We start from the raw sequence: 24050 nt of genomic DNA on the forward strand, positions 1-24050 counted from the left end.
CACTAATTGAGGGCATGGATGATGTCTTATTAATTTTTTGCGTCTTTGACCGTGTCTTAACTAACACATACTAGGCACTCAATAAACACTTGCCAAATTTAATTTACTTAATCCAGGAGTTAGAATATAAAGATTTAAATTCTGCCCCATCTTTAAGCTACTGTGAGTTAACTTAATTGACCTTTGATTTCCTCATTTCTAAAACATGTAAGTTTTGCACTGCCTACTTCCCCTGTATAAGAATCTAAAGAGAGAATGTATATGAAGTACTCTTTAAAGGTACAGAGAGCTCTGATAATATGAAGTTACATAATAATTTTGGTTTGTGCGCTCTATACCTTAGAGGAACGGTTGGTTCATTCTGGATTGAGGAGAGCGAACAGTACAGCGTGGAGAGCTAGCAGTCAAGAGATACTGGTTCTGGTCCTGATCTCCTTTAAGTTCTTTGGGTCTTATTCTCCTTTTATCTCAAATGAGGAAGCGCAGATCAGGTTATTGCAACGGTTCCCAGCTTTGGCGATATATTAGAATCACCTGACACTGAAAATTGCAACTCGCATAAACTTGATCTAGTTGGTCTGGGATGCATGCTGGGTCTCGAGATTTTTTAAAAACTCCCCTTGTGGAACCAAGGTTTTATTATTTTAAATTAGCAAAGCCATCTATTCAGATAAAATTTTACACAAGAGTCCAGGTTACAAAACACATACCAGTAGGGCTTCTGCAGTCACTTTTTTAGGACTTTAAGCTCTGACTACCAATTCCTTTTTCTCCTATCCCATTTTAGAACTCCTAAGGCTTCACAACATAATGGATGATGAAATGTGTGGACATAGTAGAATGGTGGATTTCATCCTGAGCTCAGTGCCAGCTCTATCAAAGAGGAGCATCTGGGCATTCAAGGCTTTAAATTATACTTCTTCTGAATTATGTATTTGACCACAGTTCTCAGTTACTGCCATAGATGCCCACTTGACAAGCACCTCTTCATCTGGGGCCAAATCTATAAGAGGGATGTTGCAGAATCATGGTCAAGAGGAGTCAGGCAAACAGGGATTCAAATCTCTATCACTGTGACTCCACCACTCTGTATGACCCTGAGCAAGTCACTTAACCTTCTTAAGCCTCATGTTTTTCATCTGTGAAAAAGAATAATATCCTCTTTTTAGGCCCAGATGTTAGTGAAAATTGAACAAGGTGATCTACATAAAGCATGTAGTAAAGTGTCCAGCACACAGTAAATTTAGATAAATTGCATAGGTATTATTATATCAGCAGGGCCTGAGCTAACTGACAAGGAGTTTTTGTTTTATTCTTAGGTGATGTTTCTCTGAGATGAAATACATAAACCTTTTATTTCAGGTAAGTGCTCAGTTCATATCTGCTGAGATATCCCAACTTCAACAATCAATAATAGTATTTGCTTAGTACTATACTGTACCATGTTCTACCCACAAAGCCAGCTTCTAGTCTCAGAGCATTCATAGGATTGAACTGAAGCTCACCAAGAAGTTTCTTACAATTTTGGATTTCCAAGAAACTTCTTAGTGCAAGACTCAGACTTGACTTCCCTCTGACCTGGCTTGAGACTATTTTTGCAGCAAAGGTGGGAGGAAAAAAATTATAAAGTTGAAATTATTATAGAAAGTCTTTGGTTATGACCACTGACGGTGTTAATTCACATTTGAGAGTAATGTTTCAGTGTTCTTTTTAGAGGGCAATGAGAGGGATGTTCTACCTAAAAACTTGAGGCAGGCAGGTAAGTGCTTTAATTTTGAAGGTATTTAAGAGAGAAAGCGAAAGGTCTGCTATGATAACCATGGTGGAAGTGTCTTTAGGAAAAGCTAAAGGTGAGAGAGTGTTTCTCATCCGTGAACTTTCAAGGGGAAATAGGAATAGTCCAACAGAGACTTTCACTGGGCTAACGGAATTAACTGGGATTATTGATATTATATAAGATGAATCATGATTTGAATATTCCTCGTAACATTCTTCCTTTTTCCATGTGAGCTTAAGGTAAGATGATCAAAAGGGTCTTGTTGAACTTGTTTCTCTTATAGAGGTCCAACTTAATAACTAATTTCTTCAATCCCAGGCCATATACTTTGCATCCTTAGTATGATAATTTATCATATTAATATTAGTTTCTGCTGTGGCTATTTTGGAGAAAGCTTGGACTTTATACCAAGGTCTGGAACTAAACTCTTCACATAATTCCAACCAAATAACTATTGATTGTTGTGTGGGAGGGTTCTCGCCAACAGAAGGAAAACCTCTCGTAGTTCGTTGTGCACATACATGCTTTTAAAGAATTTGAAAAACAGTGAAAGAGTGATGGGATTTCCAAAGAGCGTGTGTGTTTGAGGAGGAGACGAGGTTGCTTTTGGTTTAGTAAAATAAAATCAGTTCCACTTGAACTACATCTGTTGTTATAATTTTAAAAGCTGAGCTTTGAAGGATGGATGGATGGATGGATTTTAGCTAAATAGAGGAATATGAGGGTTATATAAAAGAGAATTAACCTGCGATTGAGAAGGGAGAGTTGTTAAAAATTTCACATGAAACCTTATGTAGTTTAAACTCTTTTTAAACTTATGTATACTCAGTGTATATGCAAGATGTTATATACATTTACCCACATATTGCCATTAATGTCTGCACTGGTGGCTCTCCAAATCCCATGCTTGAGTTTATGAAGGAAGGACCTTTTAGTACTGGTGTTCGATTTGACCGTAATTCTTCCATAGGGAATTTTACCCTTCTTGGCCTATTCATAATCTGTTCTTGTCTCATGGTGACATCAGCACATTTGTGCCTTTACAGACATCCTATCTGGTTAAGATCTTGAGATATCCAGGCAGATCTATGCCCATCTTTGTCTTGCTCGCTTTGTCTTTATTGGAATCTGTAGTATTTACCTAAACACATTTTTAGGGCCGAAGCTGTTTTCCTTTAATGTCCTTTAATGTAGGCTGTTGGCATAGTGCCAAAGCATTGTTCAGTAAAAGCCATTCTGAGCTTGGGGCAGAAAAATTTGATTGAGGTAAGGCTTTGATGATCTGTCTCAATCCAAGGAACAGCAAGTTTTAGAGTACATAGAGAAAGATTCTCAGCTCTTCTCTTTTTTAAATAACAAAGCATATTAAGAATCTTTTAAAAGCTTAGGACCCCTCCCCAGAAAAAATGCACAGGTATAGACAATTTTAGAAGATTCACAAAGTTTCTAGAGCTCATCTGTTGAGCCTTGGCTTAGAAAACAAAAAAACAAGCAAACAAGCTAACTCATCCCAAGAAGTAGATAAGCTGTATATCCTTCAAGCAATTCTCCATAAATATTGTTTCCCAAGCTTTTAATATATATTGAACATCATTAAGTTTAGAGTTATGCCTGCAGTAAAGATAGTCTGTATTCTAGAATTGTGTGCTTTATTTCTCAGATCTTTCTTCAGGGGGGTCCAAAAACAGGACCCAAACTGGGAGTCTTAGAAACAGTATTGGATTAAAAATAAGTGGACTGACAAGAGAGCTCCAAGAAAAGGGGAACCTTAGTCTGGGTAAAGGTGAATGTTGAGGGACTCAAGGAGTTCCAGGCCCAGACAAAGTTCAGTCAGGAAGGTTGAGTTCAAAGCACTAGGCTGGGGATCAAAGTGGACCTCATAGAATTAAAAGACTAGCAACATGGGGCTTCCCTGGTGGCGCAGTGGTTGAGAGTCCGCCTGCCAATGCAGGGGACACGGGTTTGTGCCCCGGTCCGGGAAGATCCCACATGCCGCGGAGCGGCTGGGCCCATGAGCCATGGCCACTGAGCCTGCGCGTCCAGAGCCTGTGCTCCGCAACGGGAGAGGCCACAACAGTGAGAGGCCCATGTACCGCAAAAAAAAAAAAAAAAGACTAGCAACAGGAAACAGAATTTTTTAAAGAAATATTTTAATTATGGCAAAATACACACAACATTACCATCTTAACCATTTTTAAGTGTACAGTTCAGTTCAGTGGCATTAAGTACATTCACACTGTTAGGTAACAATCACCACCAACCAGCTCCAGAACATTTTTCATCTTTAAAACTGAAACTCTAGGACTTCCAGGTGGCGCAGTTGTTAAGAATCCGCCTGCCAATGCAGGGGATGTGGGTTCGAGCCCTGGTCTAGGAAGATCCCACATGCCCCGGAGCAGCTAAACTCGTGCGCCACAACTACTGAGCCCGCGTGCCACAACTACGGAAGCCCACTCACCTAGAGCCCGTGCTCCACAAGAGAAGCCACTGCAATGAGAAGCCTGCGCACGCAACAAAGAGTAGCTCCTGCTCGCCACAACTAGAGAAAGCCACTAGAGAAAGCCCGCACGCAACAACAAAGACCCAACGCAGCCAAAAATAAATAAATATATTTTTTTAAAAACCAAAAAAACTGAAACTCTGTATCCATTGAACAGTAGCTCCCCTTTCTCCCAACTCCCAGCCCCTGGGATGGCAACCACCATTCTTCTTTCTATGAATTTGACTAGGTGCCTCATAAAAGTAGAATCATACAGTATTTATCTTTCTATAACTGACTTATTTCACTTAACATAATGTTCCTAAGGTTCATCTATGTTGTAGCATGTCATAATTTCCTTCCTTTTTAAGGATGAATAATGTTTTGTTGTATATATCTCTATCTATCTCTCTCTATATATATATCACATTTTATTTAGCTATCTGTCATTGGACATTTGGGTTGCTTCTGCTCCTTAGCTATTGTGAATAATGCTGCCATGAACATGAGTATATAAATATCTCTTCAACTCCCTGCTTTCAATTCTTTTGGGTATATACCCAGAAGTAGAATTGCTGGATAGTATGCTAATTCTATTTTTAATTTTATGAGGAACCACCATACTGTTTTCCATAAGCAGCTGTACCATTTTACATTCTCACCAACAGTGCACAATGATTCTAATTTCTCCACATCTTTGCCAATAGTTTTCTTTTTTATGTTTTTTAAATTAATTAATTAATTAATTTTTGTCTGTGTTGGGTCTTTGCTGCACGCAGGCTTTCTCTAGTTACAGCAAGCAGGGGCTACTCTTTGTTGCGGTGCGCGGGCTTCTCATTGTCGTGGCTTCTCTTGCTGTGGAGCACGGGCTCTAGGCGTGCGGGCTTCAGTAGTTGTGGCACGTGGGCTCGGTAGTTGTGGCTCACGGGCTTTAGAGCGCAGGCTCAGTAGTTGTGGTGCACGGGCTTAGTTGCTCCGTGGCATATGGGATCTTCCCGGACCAGGGATCGAACCCGTGTCCCCTGAATTGGCAGGCGGATTCCTAACCACTGTGCCACCAGGGAAGTCCTCTATGGGCCTTTAGGATGCTTCCATGGCCTGGCTATTGTAAATAGTGCTGCAGTGAACACTGGGGTGCATGTGTCTTTTTGAGTTATGGTTTTCTCCAGGTATATACCCAGTAGTGGGATTGCTGGGTCATATGGTAATTCTATTTTTTATTTATTCTATTTTTTATTTATTTTATTTCTATTTATTTATTTTTATTTATTTATTTTATTTATTTATATTTATTCTATTTTTTATTTTATTTTTCTTAAAAAATAAGAAAAAATTCTTATTGTTAAGGAACCTCCATACTGTTCTCCATAGTAGCTATATCAATTTACATTCCCACCAACAGTGCAAGAGTGTTCCCTTTTCTCCACACCCTCTCCAGCATTTATTGTTTGTAGATTTTTTGATGATGGCTATTCTGACCAGTGTTAGGTGATACCTCATTGTAGTTTTGATTTGCATTTCTCTAATAATTAGTGATGTTGAGCAAAACAAAACAAACAAAACACCATGTAGATGGATATTCATTGCAGCATTCTTTATAGCCACAAAAAAGTCAGGCAGTAAGGAAATGGTTAAATAAATTATATCTACTTTAGAATTAAGTAGATACATGTTTATTTTCATGGAAATGTTTCTAAGGCTTACTGCTGAGTGAAAGAAGTAAATTACAGAATAATAATATATGATCCCATTTGCGAAAAAAAATTCTGAAACTATGTACTGTATTTGTATAAATGTGTGTAAATGCAAAGAAAAAGTTGTAGAAAGATGAATACCAAACCATTAACAGTGATTGCCTCTGGAAGGGGGAGTGGGTTGCAGTGGTGGATATTGTGAAAAGGGACTTTAATGTTTTACTTTATACACCTCTGTCTTGTGTGAATTTTTTAAAACGAGAATGTACTAATGTATTATTTGTGGAAAATAACTTTTTTAAAGAGAAGAAAATAACCTGAAATATCTCATGGCCCCTTACTTCTACATAAAGACAGGGTAATCTAATTCTCACTGTGTGTAGAGCCTCAGTCCCTAGGCTTTTTGGAAGGTATGCAAAGGGAAAGAAAATATGATTCCCATCCTTCAAGGTTATAGACTAACAAAGAGTTAAGATTCCCAGTGAGTGGAATGGCAAAAGGGAAAAACTACATAAACATCATGGGGAAATAAATTATTTTTTTCAGATAACAAAATGTATTTTCTAATCAGCAATATTTCTATTTTAACCATTTTAGATGAAACACTTTCTAACCTTAGCAGCTTAAAATAACAAGCATTTATTACCTCACAGTTTCTGAGAGTTAGGAATCCAGAAGCAGCTGAGCTGAGTGGTTCTGGCTCACAGTCTCTCATGAGGTTTTAGGTAGGGGTTGTATTCATGTGAAGGCTAGAGCTGGAAGACCCCCTTCCAACATGGCTCATTCAGCTGGCTGTTAGCAGGTGGCCTCAGTTCCTCACCACATGGGCCTTTCCACAGGCTGCTTGAACATCCTCATGACATGGAAGCTCCCTTCTCCCAGAGCCAGTAATAAAAGAGAGAGAACAAGGAGGAAGCAGCAGTGCTTTGTATGACCTAGTCTCAAAGTCACTTGCCACCATATTCTCTTTGTTAGAAGAGTCACTGGGTCTAGCCCATGCTGAAGCTCCACTTCTTGAAGAGAGGAGTACCAAAGAATTTGTGGATGTATTTTAAAACCAAAGTACTGGTGATATTTGAATTCTTGCATTTTATTTTGTGTAATTTTCTTTCTTTTTACTTCTTGCTCTTGTTATGTCTGCCTGTATTATCCCTTGAATTCTTCTAATTCGTTGTGTCTGTCTTCTTTGGAGCTATAAACCAGTCATTCTCCTTATTACAATTGTGTGTAAAATAAGTAAAAGATAGATTCTAAGGGCCTAAGAAACTATTCTGTAAGTGAAATACTTAACTTTAGTGCATAGATTTCACGTTGCTACCTTGGCTGTTCATTGGTTACTTGTTGCTTACTGCTGGCTATCTACCAAATATGAACTTTATGAGTGAGGGGTTGTTATAATACAGAGTGACTGCACGTTAGGGAACACAGAATAGAAGAGGGCTTCCTCTCTCTTTATATCTTATTTCTCACAGCTTTTCTCCCACATCTTTCCTGTTACTCCTGGTTATCCCCTAGTCGTTGGTATACATTTTGATATTAATCATAATACGGTGATTAAAAGCACAGGCTCTGAAATCAGACTACCTGTGTTCCATACTGGCTTTGCCAGTTATTAGCGAGTGATGTTGGGCAAGTTACTTAGCCTTTCTGTGCCTTAGTTTCATCATCTGTAATATGGAAATAACAATACAATGGTATACAAATCGTAAGGTTATTTTAAGGGTTAAATGAAAAAAGATATGTAAGTGCTGACAACACAGTGAGCTGTGAATTAATGTTACCTCTTTGATTCTTAAATTTAATAATAGAGTTCTCCTGTTGCCTACATAAGTAAAATGCCTAAGCTTTTAGTTCACAGACACTTGTCATTAGTTTTGGCTGCCCAGTGGTCAACATGCCTTTAATATGTTTGCTTTCATTCTCAAGTCCTTAAGGAGTTTCCAATTTAAACACTTTTGGCATGAACTAAACCCAACATAATTAGGAAACTAAATCTGCTACTAAAAAAGTCACAGATCCAAAGCTACTTATGTATAATATTTCATTTCCCATACCACTGTCTTCTCTCTGAGCACGACTGCTTGAGGGTTTGCCACGCTGTTACTATGAGACCGACCAAGTACTAAAGATAGAAGTACTAGTACAGGCCTTGTAAGCAGGTATTTAGGAAAGTGAATACCAGTATCATGACACTGTACAACTTCAGGGACACAGTTCCCATTGTGGTCTGTGAATGGTGACCAGTAAAGATATGCAGTGTACAACCTGGGTGGCCACATGTGGTGGCTCAGGCAAGATAGCCGAGGAGATTAGATCTTCATTTTCTTGAACAAATGGGAGACACTGTACAGAGCAAAAAGAATCTCTGGTTAAAAGTGGAGAAATGTTCAGCCAAAGGATGGGAATGGGCCTTCTGACTGCAGGGGTTAGAATCAAAAGGCATGATTCCCAGGTCTGTTTTTCTCCACTTACTATTTCTCAGATCCTTAGTTTTCTCAACTGTAAATGGGTAATTATCTTTCCCTATATCTCAAGCTTAATGAGATGATTTTTATAAACTATGAAACCTAAACAAATGCAAATGATGAGATTCTCTGTTATTTCTTGTTATAGTTTTTGTGCTAAGGAGAAACAAAGTCTTCAAAAGGTTTGTGATCTGTGGTTTATTCATGGTTCACAGATTTAAAGGAGTTTCTTAAAGAGCACTGATTAATCTAGCTCTGATGATCAGATGCAAAGAGCGTTACTTAATGTTCTGTATAAAGAATGAGGAGGGTTTGTGAGAGTATGAAATGAAGAGAGATGGAACAGGTGGGGGAGAAAAGTATAACAGTTGAGAGGTTTTTACTCCCCTAGTTACTGCTGTAGTGAATTAAATCTTTTCCTACTAAAATAAAAGATCCAGCAGGTTTAAAGCAATAAAGTGAAGTTTAATGAATTGTATAATTATAAAATTCTGAAATCCATGGGTTGGTAAGACCAAATATATCTTTTAAGAAATTTTTTTTTTCAATTTCTTGGTCATCCCTTTGAGAGAGCCAACTACTAAGAAAACTGCTTGACCTCCAAAAGATCTAAGCAAGGAAATCTTTTTTTGAAAATTTATTTTATTGAGGTATAGTTGATTTATAATGTTGTGTTAGTTTCTGGTATACAGCAAAGTGATTCAGTTATACATATATTTAATAGTTTGCATCTGTTAATCCCAAACTCCCAACCCATCCCTCCCCACACCCCCTCGCCATTGGAAACTACAAGTCTGTTCTCTATGTCTGTGAGTCTGTTTCTGTTTTGTAGATATATTCATTTGTGTCACATTTTAGAGTCCACATATAAGTGATATCATGTGGTATTTGTCTTTCTCTGTCTGACTTCACTTAGTATGATAATCTCTAGGTCCCTCCATGTTGCTGCAAATGGCATTATTTCATTCTTTTTTAGGGCTGAGTAATATTTGATTGTATATATATACCACATCTCCTTTATCCATTCATCTGTCGATGGACATTTAGGTTGCTTCCATGTCTTGGCTGTTGTAAATAGTGCTGCTATGAACATAGGGGTGCATGTATCTTTTTGAATTATAGTGTTGTCCGGATATATGCCCAGGAGTGGGGTTGCTGGATCATATGACAACTCTATTTTTAGTTTCTTGAGGAGCCTCCATACGGTTTTCCATAGTGACTGCACCAATTTACTTTCCCACCAGGTTCCCTTTTCTCCACACCCTCTCCAGCATGTTATTTGTAGACTTTTTGATGATAGTTATTCTGACTGGTGTGAGCTGATACCTCATTGTAGTTTTGATTTGCATTTCTCTAGTAATTAGCAATGTTGAGCATCTTTTCATGTGCCTCTTGGCCAACTGTATGTCTTCTTTGGAGAAATGTCTATTTAGGTTTTCTGCCCATTTTTTGATTGGGTTGTTTGTTTGTTATTGAGTTGTATGAGCCATTCAAACAAGGAAATCTTGAGTAACAATAAAATCCTGGGACCACAGAGGTCTATGCACAATTACTAAGCTTTGACACCTTATTTACTTTTCTGCTTATCTTTTCCCTTTGTATCTATCATTTTAAAAAATGTTTCAAATTATATCCGTAAAGTTTTTCATGACTAGATACAATTATTCATAAGTAATAAATTTTTAATTGATATGACACATCTTTGATTAAAAAGGTTATGTGATTATCAAGGGAAAAAATGATTTGAATCTTTTTTACCAAGACTTTCACTGCTACTGTAAGACAAATGCCACTTTCCCCATTAAGCTTTTCTTGATTTCTCTACTTACAATAACTCCTCCCTCAGAACCATTTTGGCATTTTGTTTACTATCCCCTCCCCCATTTTTATCATTTTTGCATTATATCTGTTTGTATCATTAGATCTAATTATCTTCCCCATTCACACTCTTGATCATTTATGTATTTCACTATAACATGTACATGATTGGTTCTTTTTTTGTCCCTAGCTTTATTGAGATATAATTGATGTTTAACACTGTATAAGTTTAAGGTGTACAGTGTGATTATTTGATATACATATGTAAATTGCATATAAATTTGATTCATTTGAATTATGAAATTTTATGTATTCAGCCTATGGTTAATTGCCTTTAAGAGCCTTCTTTGTAAACTACATTTTGTTTGGATCCTACCCATTTCCCTCTCTGTTCCATTGTCTTTTTCATCTTTCACCTGAAGTTTGTAGGAAGTAAATGGTGACTGAGAGGTCAGTTGTTCCTCCACCTTCATCTCTAAGATCTTGGAAATAAGGGAAATTAGATTTACGACTGAGAATTAAATGGTAACATCAACACAAATCAAGGCAAAGCTACCCAACAATCACCCATAAAAGTCCAGCTGGACAGATTAAGAGTTGACTAAATATATTTGTCTAAAGAATATTCATAGAAGTGCTATTAGTTAACAAAGACAAAATAGAAACAGGAGAGTGAGAAGCCTACTTTGGTTGTGCCTATGCAAGTACTGTCCAAGGGAGAGATTGTAGCCCACAAACTTGAACATTCCTCTCTCTGCGTTGTGGCCTGATGTTATTAAATGTTTAAAACACACAATTTAATTTCCCTACCTCTAATTTCATGTTGATCAAGCAACCTTCTGATTATGATTGTTTTCTCATCTATGTGTTTTTCCAAGGAGAAAATGTCTGAATGTGCCAAAGTAAATATTATAGTCACTGGGGCAGTTAACCTATTTCATTGCAAATAATCATCTACCATTCTGGTTTTACATTAGCTTCTAAAACCTTATTGATGTTAATGTGAATTATGGATTCAGTCTCAATGAGCAGCCAAAACCAAATTCCTGAGTCTAAAAACTGAAGTCCAGATCCTGGACTTTAGTAAATTCACCAAGATAACTTCCACTTTGTTGATTTTTACCTCATATATAAAAACTGTCAAACGTAACGCCTTCTCCCCATCCCCATTACAAACGCCTTAACTCACCTATTCATTATTTTTCCTCTGGATTACAAATAGTAGCGTCTTATCTCATTTCTTGGCCATCAGTCAAGCTAGACTCCATTCTGATGCTGTATCTTTCTGAATCACAAGTCTGATCATGTTAACTCACCTTTTAAAGTATTCAGTGGCATTCTGCAGTGTACTTCACTCCATGCCATTTCATATGTTGTTCCTCACCCCTGCCTGGAAAACTCTGTCTACCACGTTCACTAAGCTAACTTATATTTATGCTTGAAAACTCAGCTCAGGAAGTGCTCCAAGAAACATTACCAGATCCGTACAATCTGTTTTAGATGTTCCACTTTTGCACATCCACAACACACTGTCCTTACCTCTGTCATACTACCCACCACACTATATAGCAATTTTTTCTTGTACATCTCCCCTACTATCACTTCAAGGCAGTAATAGGGATAGTGTCTGATCCTTTTCTGCATTCCCTAGCCCTAGTGTAATACTTGACACATTTGATAAAAGAATTAGTGAACCTCTCTGTAACCTTATTCACTTCATTTAAACTTCAACAAGTTTCTGCGGTCTCCTTTCATTTCCCCCAATCTGTATTTTCTTTTTGATCTTTGACCATTCATCCCTTGCCACTTTTGTTCCCACTCTGAACTTTTCATGCTCTTCCTCTGCTTCTTCAGAGCCTTATGGCCAGCCAACCATCATGTGTGTGTATGTACGTGCGTGCATCCATTCATGAATGAAATTGTCAGGTGTCACTAACTTTGTGAATATCATTGTAGTGTGTAATTCTTCCCATAGAATAAAATATAATTGAATAAAAATAAATCAATATAAAATAAAATATAACTGAAAAGGTAAGTAACCTCTGGGTCTTAAATGAAAATTACTACATAAATGATAGCTAATAGACACACATAAAAAGATCAGCCTCTTTGAGATGCAAATTCTAGGCAGTCAGCTAGGCTCACCTACTATCTTACTGAGTACTGCACACTAACTTCACAGAGCACCCAATTCAGATTTATGCTTCCATAAAATCACTCTACAGTGTGAGCTTTCAAGGTTGCTCATGAAAGCTGACTTTACACAACTATTAAACCTGAGAATACCAGGTTTACAGAACTACTTTTATATGCTAGGCTTGATGATGTATTAAAGCAAATATAAATTGGGGTTTTTTGCCCTCAGAAAGTATACAAGTGTTTCCTTTTATTCAAAAAACTCATGAAATTATACCTTCTCTAGGAAACCCTGATTGGACAAGGTAGTGAATGAGTGCTCTCTTTACAGATACATTTTTAAATTATTTATTCAAGTTCAGAAAAGTTCCATTGGTTGTGATTACATTGAATTTATGGCTTAATCTGGTGGACAGTTTATTTTTGCGATGTTGAGTCTCCCTATTCAGGGACATGATATTTCTCTGTTAATTCAGGTCTTCTTCTGTGGCCATCTGTAAAACTTCGTGGCTTTTTGTATAGATCTATACATTTATTGTTAGGCATATTTCTAGATGTTTTAAATCTTGTTGCTATTTAAATGGCACTTTTTCCATTTTTTTTCCAACTGCTTTTTATAAGTATCTAGAAAGGCTGTTTAGTTGTAAATTTATTTTGTAACTAGGCACCTTACTGAAATCTTGTTATTTCTAATAACAAGAATGATTCCAAGACTGGAAGGGGCAGTAGAAATTATCTTGTCCAACCTTCTCATGTATAGATGAGAAGACTGAGACTCAGAGTAGTCTTAACAGGGTTGAATTAAAATCTTAGGTCTCCTGAGTCTCTAATCATTGTGTTTTACAAAATACCATATTGTTGTGAAGAGGTGAGAGAGTGTGAGACTGAGACAACAAACTGCCAAGGTCAAACCTCTCAAATCTATATCCTGATGTAGTCATCACCAATCCAAGGGTTTACAAATTTGGTTCAATTTACAGCTTGTCCTAGGAGTGAACGGGTCCCAGGGGATCAGTTAGTTCACTCTTTTCTTTCTGGAAAGAACAATTTATCAGCAAAAGAGCTAATTTAGAAGTTTCACCATGGGAAATCTTGTAACGTTCAGGGCATTGCCTTCTAGTGGTCACCTCTACCCAGGAAACCAAATTCGAGATCCCAGAATTACAACAAAGAAAACTGGATGTAGCTGTGTGGTATTTACATTAAGATATGGTATTCTGATAGTGTGATAGTCTGTTCTGTTCTAGTGATATTTCTTTCCAAGTAACTCTGATAGGCATTATAATCATAGAAACTTTTCCCCAGACAGTGGTTGAAATAGTAATAAATGTTTCAGTTTTTTCTGTTCTAAAAACTGTCACTTCTTCACTCTGTCATGACCAGCATGTTGGTTTTAATAAGTAGAGCTTCTCTTAGATTAGTTCTATTTTAACTTCATGCCTCCCTTTCTAGAAAGGGACCTAAGCCCCATGCTGAGATTTATTTAGGCTGTACTTTAATCTTATCAGCACATTTTAAAATCATCTCTTAAGCAGATTACTTCAGAGAATATTTCCATAGATGGTTAAACATTCATGAATGTTGAATTCTTGTTAACTTTCTTTCAAGGGCATGGGTGAGCATGTTTAAAATCTGGCTCGCAAATTCTACTATATATGTCTTTTTGGATCCTGTAGCTTCCTTATCAAGCACCACACAGCTTCCTGAGATCAATGGTACAACTGACCACTAAGCATAACCCAGAAGTCCATCAGAAGTTACTGAAATTCAGGGTTGTCAGGATTCTCTGTTAATTAGAGTTGTTGAGAAAACCTGTAAGCATAAATAACGGTGCCCACCTGCTCAATCTGTTGTTAGAACTGCAATGAGCAGAACTGTTACTCTTGCTTTAGACAGCATTTGTCTGGGTAGGCCCAACCAGTTCGGCTGGCACATGATTTGGATTTGTTGGACTGGAATTGAAATATGTAGAGTAAGGTTATTGTAAATCTCTGAGAGATAAAATAGAGAATTGAAATCCGTAAAAGGGTTTGAGGTTGAATAAGATTGCAGTGGGGTGCATTTAAGAATCAGGGCAAGACAGGGAGGTCAGCTCAGTGCTTTGTCTCCACCTAGAGGGGTGGGATACAGAGGGTGGGAGGGAGACGCAAGAGGGAGGAGATATGGGGGCATATGTATATGTATAGCTGATTCACTTTGTTATACAGCAGAAACTAACACACCATTGTAAAGCAATTATACTCCAGTAAAGATGTTAAAAAAAAGAAAAAGAATCAGGGCAAGCAGCAAAGCTAAGACGTGCGAGATCTGTGCTGAAAAACAAGTAAGGTGCTCACGATTCGTTTTATTGGTTGCTGCTCAGGTAGTAGGTGGATCAGCCAGATTTCAGGGCTCAGGACCCTGGGGCACAGCACCCAGTACACTTGACCACATTACCACATGATGGAAGGTGATGATGAGTGAAGAGTAATATATAAGGTAGCACACTCAAGGGCTGGATGCTTGTTCATGTCAGTGCTCACCAAATGGGAAAAGATAAAGGTAGAATTTAGGCAGGCCCTACTGTTGGTGCTTGCTTGCCTTCAGGGCTTATAGAAGTCAGGAGAAATTTAATGAATAAAGGAATTCATAAATAGAGCTGTCTGAAAATGTAGAGGCTGTCTTGAGAGACAGTGATTTCTTCTTCACTGGAAGTATTTAAGCAAGGTGGCCAGGGTTGCTGAACACAGGGAATGACTGCTCTGGGGGGGGAGGATGGACCAGATATCTCCCAGTGCTTTTCCAATTGTGAAATTCTGTAATTTTCAGAATCAGAGTGACCCTGAGAGGCCATGCAAGATCCAGGATGGCTCCCAGCCCAGACATTCCTGGTGGGAGTGGAAGGCAATGTGATTCTTTTCACTTGGGTTTAGTTTAATTGAGTTGACTCTGATCCCTCTGTGGCTCTCCTTAGACCCAATAAAACCCCATATGATGTGAGAAAACCACTTGACATCTGTAGTTGGCACTGATCCAGGGATGTTCCCAGTTTAGTCTCAAAGCCAGGGTTTCCTGGGGACATATGGGGACTGGGAACCTCATACTGGAGTGACTTAAATTCCCACAGTTTGTTGACCTGGTAGCATTAGAAATGTTCTGCCTTCTGCTGTGAAGTAGAATAATGGAGCACAGACCACACGCAGAGAAGTGACATGTGGGGCCTGAAAATCCCTCATGGTTTAGATTTGGCGTTATGTTAGTCACAGACGCTCCCCACTTTTTGGCTGCCATATTTGTATCTAACGAAGTAGGGCAGCTAAGGGGAATGTGTCTTTGGATTGGTTTTAACTGCGAGATGTACAGATCCTAGAACTGACTTTAAACACCACCACATAAAGTGTTTGTATTCCTTATGGCAATTGTCTTGATGAAGTTATCAGCAGGAGACATCTTGTAACATGTATTTTTTCAGAAAGGTTTTCCATGGTCTGATATTCTTAATGAACTCACCTGTTGCTGGTCTTTATTCTTTTTTTAAGTTCAAAAAAAATTTTTTTAACTGATCTCCTGCTTAGAAGCCAGGCCCTGTGCTAGGGCTTTAGAGGATACAGAAATTAATCAGGCATTTCACACTTACCAATCTGATAGAGGAGATGAAATTCAAAAAGATAATTATATACAATGGAGAAAAGACAGCCTCTTCAATAAGTGGTGCTGGGAAAACTGGACAGCTACATGTAAAAGAATGAAATTAGAACACTCCCTAACACCATACACAAAAATAAACTCTAAATGGATTAAAGACCTAAATGTAAGTCCAGACACTATAAAACTCTTAGAGGAAAACATAGGCAGAACACTCTATTACATACATCACAGCGAGATCCTTTTTGACCCACCTCCTAGAGAAATGGAAATAAAAACAAAAATAAACAAATGGGACCTAATGAAACTTCAAAGCTTTTGCACAGCAAAGGAAACCATAAACAAGACGAAAAGACAACCCTCAGAATGGGAGAAAATATTTGCAAATGAAGCAACTGACAAAGTATTAACCTCCAAAACTTACAAGCAGCTCATGCAACTCAGTATCAGAAAAACAAACAACCCAATCCAAAAATGGGCAGAAGACCTAACTAGTTCTCGAAAGAAAATATACAGATTGCCAAAAAACACATGAAAGGATTCTCAAGATCACTAATAATTAGAGAAATGCAAATTAAAACTACAGTGAGGTATCACCTCACACCAGTCAGAATGGCCATCATCAAAAAATCTACAAACAATAAATGCTGGAGAGGGTGTGGAGAAAAGGGAACCCTCTTGCACTCTTGGTGGGAAGGTAAATTGATACAGCCACTATGGAGAACAGTATGGAGGTTCCTTAAAAGACTAAAAATAGAACTACCATACCACCCAGCAATCCCACTACTGGGCATATACCCCGAGAAAACCATAATTCAAAAAGAGTCATGTACCACAATGTTCATTGCAGCTCTATTTACAACAGCCAGGACATGGAAGCAACCTAAGTGTCCATTGACGGATGAATGGATAAAGAAGATGTGGCACATATATACAATGGAATATTACTCAGCCATAAAAAGAAACAAAATTGAGTTTTTTGTAGTGAGGTGGATGGACCTAGAGTCTGTCATACAGAGTGAAGTAAGTCAGAAAGAGAAAAACAAATACCATATGCTAACACATTTATATGGAATCTAAAAAAATTTTTTAATTAAAAAATGGTTATGAAGAACCCAGGGGCAGGACAGGAATAAAGATGCAGATGTAGAGAATGGACTTGAGGACACGGGGAGGGGGAAGGGTAAACTGGGACAAAGTGAGAGAGTGGCATGGACTTATAAATACTACCAAATGTAAAATAGATAGCTAGTGGGAAGCAGCCACATAGCACAGGGAGATCAGCTCGGTGCTTTGTGACCACCTAGAGGGGTGGAATAGGGAGGATGGGAGGGAGACTCAAGAGGGAGGAGATATAGGGGTATATGTATATGTACAGCTGATTCACTTTGTTATAAAGCAGAAACTAACACACCATTGTAAAGCAGTTATACTCCAATAAAGATGTTAAAAAAAAGATGATTATAGCACAAGGAAAACTATTAGTTTTAGGAAAATAATATCAACCAAATGGTATGGGAGTTAGGATGGGGGAAAGATTATTTCTGGATTGGGGGAGCAGAGAAACTTCATTGAGAAGTTCATGGGATTTGAGCAGGCCTTTGTAAAATAACCTTTGAAAGATTTTGACTGATATAGTGCAGGGCATTACCCTTGGAAGGAACAGTGTGAGCAATGGCATAGATGCAGGAAAGCATGGGCCATATAGAGGGAAAAGTACATAGGCCAGTTTGGATAAAGGTAAATAGTGGAAGAGAAAGATGAGAGAACAGTTCAAATTAGAGCGTCTTGAATGTGTGGCTGATAATATATCTGAACTTCATTCAGTAACCCATGGGAAGGCATCGAAGGTTTTTGAGCTGCTAAGAAGTCATGATCAGTGTTCTGCTCTCGGGCAGCAGTGGGTACTTTATAAAAGTTGGAAGCAAATATCAGGATATTGAATCCAGGAGGAAGGTATAAAGAATCTGATGATATTAGTGGGATTAGAAAGGGGGTAGTAGCGTCAAGAGACCCTCAAATGTAATATATAGAACCTGAGAGGTGATCAGAGAAGGAATAGATGGTAACTCTTAAATTTTATGAAAGAGTTACAGAATAATAAGGCAGAGGATCAGATATGCTTAAAATCACGGAAGGTAAGAAATGTCATTTTGGAACATGTTTATCTTGAGACGAGAGTGAGCACCTAAGAGGAAATGTCCAACAGTTTAAGTTTGGGACTAGAGATAGTTTTAGGAGCCAGGGCTAGAGCTGCAGTGAGAGGATATATCATAACTCAGGGAAAGCACACACAGCAAACAGGGATAAGAACAACGCCTTGGGGGAAGAGCACCTATTATGTGCAAGGCATTGTAAAAAAAAAAAAAGCTTGATATACTTTATTTTATATAATCCTTGCAACCAAGGTGAAGTGATTATCTTCATGTGAGAGATAAGGAGAAGTTCAGAGTGATTATCTCATTAGACCAAGGTCATACATTTGACAGTGTTGGGTGGCTCCAGGGTTTAGAGTTAGGTCAGCGGAAATTTACTACATCACACTGCAGAGCTGTCAAAGAGGCAGGAGGAGGAAAACCAGGAGAATTAATTGTCATGAAAACAAGGGAGAAGACAAAGTGTCTTAATGAACTATGGGGTGACTGTGGGAATAGAAAAGATGGAGGTGAGGAAGTGAAATATCTTCAGTGGTTCCCAGAAGTTCCAGCTTTTGTTGGGAATTTGTGCCAAGACCACATAGATGCCAATCTTAGGTACATTGAGAGAGGCTGTTTAAGGACTTTGAACCGCACCTGGCCTGGCTGGAGGTTGAGTTCCATCTACAAATGTACATTTTAACTTGCTCAAATAAGCACTTACCCCCAAAGCACCAGCTGATCTTCCAACTTTGTTTTTAGCAGGAGAGACTACTTTTTCAATTTAGGGTATAGGAAAATCCCAGATAAAATCAGAGTTATTCAAGTTGAAGGAGAGGGAGTACCCTTTTCCTCCTCCTTGCTCCCCTCTACCCTTAATCCACTTCAGAAAAGGGTTCTGAAACCTCTTGCTGTACATAATAGTGTTTGAAAAACCCCTGCTTTGCATTAAATTGGGGGGGGGGTGACAAAGGGAAGTGACAGGTATTGCCCTTTATTATAGATGAGAAAAGCTAGAGAACTGAAGGAAAGAGTCATTCGCTTTAGGTACAAATAATTTAGGAATCCAGCTGAGAATAGAACAGGAGTTTTCAAACTCCCCAACAGTCAGCACTCTATTATCTCACTCTTGTCCCCAGTTTTAAAACAAATAAAATTTGTTTAAAAAAGAACATAGCACTTGATTTCTAAGATTCCATTCAGTAGATATTTGTTAACTACATATACGTGCAAAACAGTTAAGACCCGCTTAATAAACACTGACTCATTTTTATAGACTAAAAGAAATGGAAAATACACTATCCCAAAGTATCAGTATTATATTACCGAATAAGGAGCTTTCTCTGTGAGACTGCAAAATTACAAGCGCCAGAAGGAGATTGTGTGGACTCCAATATTTGTTCAGACCCAATTTAAAGCTCTAGGCAGAAAAGAGGGATTTTGTAGCACACAGTAGCTTTACAAAGCCTGCCTTATAGGCTGAGCAGGTAACTCCTGGGGAAGACCATGAGTTTGAAAATGAAAGCAGTGGCTAAGAAACTATAGTGTTCTGCAGGGTTTTTTCTACTCCATTTGTGTTTGAAGTTAGTTTTATATTCATCTTCACATATTTGCTTTAAACCACTTGAAACCAAATCCAAGTTAATGGAAAGGTTATGAGGGGTCCATGAACCACCTTTGGAAGAAGCAGTTTGCAAACAAGGGTTTTGAAACTCTCTTCATTTTCCCTATCTAGAGGAAACAGAATTTCAAAATCCACAAAAAAAAAATTTGGCAAGTTCCCAGAAGCCGAGAATCAGACGTAGGAAGCTGAAGGAGATCTAGTCGTCTAAATGGCTTCACAGACTAGTAGATGTTTCAACATCTTCCTACCCCTCCCAGAGTTTTAAAGTTACTAAGTTTAGAAGATCTCTGTTTTCCTAGAGCATTTTCCAGTCAGAAAGGATTTATGGTTGAAATAAGGAGGGGATAAGGCAGGAACTGTAACTGAGAAGAGAGGTGTAGTGTAGAGTCCTGGCAGTTTTCAGGCTGTGCCGTTTAAAAGCATTTCAGGGTAAGGCTTGCTTTTTATTTATTTATTTATTTATTTATTTTTCTAGTATATGTGCTTCTGTTGCGTTTTTTTTTTAAAAAAGAAAAAATTAAAAAGAAAACTTTTGTTACCTTTGCTAGATTCATGGGGTGGGAATTGGGTTGGGGGAACATTGATTTCTGGAGTAACTCTGGGGATTTGTGCATCGGATATAATAGCTAACGCAGAGAAACCTTAATGGAGTAAACTGGAAGCTTCCATGATTTTACACAACTGTTTTGGGGAAAACATAGTTCTTATTTTAGTCAGGGGATGATGGGCACATCTGCTTCTATGTGACAGTCCTTTCCTCAGATTCCCAAAAGCCTTCAAGTCAACCAGGGATTTATTCCCTTGTTGGTAAAGAACTCTACTCTCTGGAAGACAGATTTGTTCATTGAAAGCCAATAATGACTTACGTGCATGCAGTCTATGATATTCTAGTACTAAGAGTCATTGGCTATTCTTATATCACAAATATGCCATTGCTAGACTGCATTGTGTTTTAGTTTATGTAGTTTTCAGACTGAGCTAAATATATAAAGACTTTCTCTAATACTTTGTACTTAGTAAATTTGCCAGTTTTTGTATATAATAAGTGTGGGGAGGGTATAGGATGTTGGCAGCACAGAATCACAGGCAGCTTGGAGATTATCAGCTCAAGGTGGAACCTCTTATTTCTACCTTTAGATTCTCATGTCTAAGTGAAAGAGCTTTAGTTTCTATAACCATGTCATTACAGAGGGAAAAATAGTAAGTTTACAGTGGAGAGCTCTGGCAGACACCATCTTAACCAAACGTTCTAGGTTCACATCACTAGGAGTCCATATGACAGCATGTATCCCCTGATATGATGCAATGAGAAGGGCACATCACACTCAAGTTGAGGCACCTTCTACAAAACAACTGGTCAATACCCTTCAAAGCTCTCAAGATTTTGAAAAACAAGGAAAGAATGAGGAACAGTCACATATGGAAGGAGACGTACAACTAAATGTAATGTGGGATCCTGGATTAGATCCTGGAACAACAACAACAAAAAAGGACATTAGTGGAAAGAATTGGTAAAAAAATAAATATTTTCTGTACTTTAGTTAATAGTATTATACCAAGGTTAATTTCTTAGTTTGTTAATTGTTTAATTGTTATGTAAGATATTAACATAAGAAGGTGGGTGGAGAGTGTATGGAAATTCTCTATACTATTTTTGCGACTCTTCTGTAAGTTTAAAATTATCTCAAAATAAAAAAATTTTTTTCATATAGTAACCTGAATTGGGCCAACTCTTTTAGTAAGTGTTAATTAAAAATTACTCTCTGAGGAGTTCCCTGGTGGCGCAGTGGTTAAGAATCCACCTGCCAATGCAGGGGACACGGGTTAAATCCCTGGTCCGGGAGGATCACACATGCCGCAGAGCAACTAAGCCCGTGTGCCACAACTACTGAAGCCCGCATGCCTAGAGCCCGTGCTCCGCAACAAGAGAAGCCACCACGATGAGAAGCCCACGCACCGCAAAGAAGAGTAGTCCCCGCTCAATGAAACTAGAGAAAGCCCGCGCACAGCAACAAAGACCCAACGCAGCTGAAAAAACTAAAATAGAATTATTAAAAAAATAAAAAATAAAACTTACTCTCCAGAGTAATTATTCTTCCTCATAAGAAGAGTATTTCCTATCTGGTATGTTCACTTTAATTTTTTAGTTCTTTTGTTATTATCATATATTGAATAGATATAAAGTTTATCACAAATGTGTAAGTTGTAAAGAGTAACACCATGAGCACAAATGTAGCTTGAAACACTCCGTATGCTTTTTCCATCCCATCGCCTTCCCTCTCCCTAACCTCTATCCTGAATTTGGTATTTTTCATTCCCTTGTTTCTCTTTATAGGTTTACCTTGAAAGTATTTATCCCTGATGATATAGTTTTACATGATCTTTAACTTTACATAAGTGGCATAATATTTTATGTATACTTTTGCAATTTGTTTTTTCCCTAAATATTATATTCCTGAGATTTAACAATGTTAATATGTATAACTTAGCTCACTCATTTTCACTACTATGTAGCTTTCCATTTTATGAACATACCACAAGTTACTTCTCTATTCTATCATTAATAGCCATTTGGCTGGTTTCCCAGTTTTGCTGTTATGAGCAGTGCTACTGCACACATCTTCGTATGTGACATATTATGACAGTTTCCCTAGGTATATAAATAAGATGGACTAGCTGGGTTATAGGGTAAATTCTCCATCAACTTTATTAGATAAGGCCAAATTGTTTTCCAGAGTGGTTTGTCCCATTTTTAATACCACCAACAGTATGTAAGTGTTCCAGTGGTTCCACTTTCTTTCTAGCACAATATTATTAGACTTAAATTTTTTTTTACTAAGCTGGTGGGTGTGTATATTAAAATTTTAAAACATTGCCATTTGTTGATTGATTACTTTGTGTCAAGTACTGTGGCAGACGTTTTCATACATTATTTAATTTAATCCTCTCACAGTTCTTCTTAGCTCCCTAATGGAAACTAATGTTGTACTTAGTTTGTAATACATAATTACCTCTAAACCTCTCTCTGGCAAATTTATTCCTTATCAGATTTTTCTCCATCTTGTATCTGCTAAATTTATTTTCTGTTTCTTAAAAAAAAAATTATTCTCACTTTAGAAGAAATTTAAGGCATGAAGTGGTTAATAACTTGCCCCAAGTCACATTGTCGTTAATTAGTAGCAAACTTTGAAATGAAACCCAGTTCTCTAGCTCCTAATCCTTTTTTTTTACTCCATCTCTTCCCTTTTCCCTCCCACATCGCATTTCTTCTTCCCTACCCTCACATTCTCCTCCTCCTCCTCTGAGTTTAACAGCTTAAATGTATTTTCCAGTTGGCAGCTATGTAATGTGATGTGCATGTAGAGAGCGTCACAAGATTGGGTGAGTGCCTGGTTCCAGCTAAATAGTCATTACTCAGGTCCCTGGCTGGCTGTTAAGTGTCACAACCATTTCAAATTCCAAGCTGTGCTGCTTGTGTGCATTTGGCCAGGCTACCCTCTCAAAGCTGTTGATGGCCCTGCAGGGGTTGGAGAGAATCCAGAACTTCAGGACCTCCCATCCTTGGCTCTCCTTTCTCAACAGTAGGAACCCCAAGCCTACTGTGGGGGTCCCTGAGAATTCTCAGGCAACTGAAGGTAGGACTGGGTGCCTAGAGAGTGATGCTATTAGAACTGCTCACGTTCGTTAGGAACACACAGATTCTGTTGACAGAAGAAACAGACCTTAGGTTGGGGTACAAAATTTGCAGCACAAGTGAATTTTTTCGGCCTACACAATATTTAATTTTACTTTTTAAAAACTTTGGATGCTTTTATAGGAAGCATGCACTCACCAATTGGTCACGATGCCCAGCACTTCGTTTCTTGTTGTTTTACACCTAACTGCTATTAACTCCCTGGCTCCTAAAGTTATTTGATGCAACTCTGCCTAGATTATTGAAATATGAATTGTATCCTTAATGAGGTCACTTGGGACTCACTGAGGGCAGAACTGGAAGATGCATTCTCATTCCAAAGTGATCACAGTTGCCCAGGTAATTTTTTTTTCTGACAGCCAAACATCCCTTGGCTGTAAATACTCTTTTACTTAGACTTAACACTCCCCTGCAAATTATGGATTTTTGTCCCATCTAATCTTGTTTGGGATAATTAAGATGAAAATACATGTAATATTTTCTAGTTTTGGCTTATGCATACTTAGTGACTTAGGAGACCTGAAAGAAATTAATTAATTAAAATAAACATACTTTTTTGGCCTTTTTTGAATTGGGTTAAGAATGGAGAGATAGAAGGGTTTTC

At 38.0% G+C, this 24050-nt stretch overlaps 1 protein-coding gene across 2 annotated transcripts in view; it reads left to right on the forward strand.

Annotated features, from left to right (window-relative positions):
* The first annotated feature begins 1319 nt into the window (after positions 1–1319).
* LOC111188071 (phospholipid-transporting ATPase FetA-like) overlaps positions 1320–24050 on the forward strand; it is a 97200-nt gene continuing 74469 nt past the window's right edge. The window contains exon 1 of one of the 2 annotated variants that reach the window (XM_089913381.1): positions 1320–23785. In XM_089913381.1, the coding sequence (XP_089769507.1) occupies positions 23695–23785 (91 nt within the window). In that variant the 5' untranslated portion in view covers positions 1320–23694. The remainder of the gene's footprint in view (positions 23786–24050) is intronic. The other variant, XM_089913380.1, reaches the window with a different exon arrangement.

The sequence above is a fragment of the Delphinapterus leucas genome, chromosome 6 (assembly GCF_059928025.1).
Source record: "Delphinapterus leucas isolate spDelLeu-1000000601 "Yukka" chromosome 6, BTC_Dleu_Yukka2, whole genome shotgun sequence".
In the NCBI taxonomy this organism is placed as follows: Eukaryota; Metazoa; Chordata; class Mammalia; order Artiodactyla; family Monodontidae; genus Delphinapterus; species Delphinapterus leucas.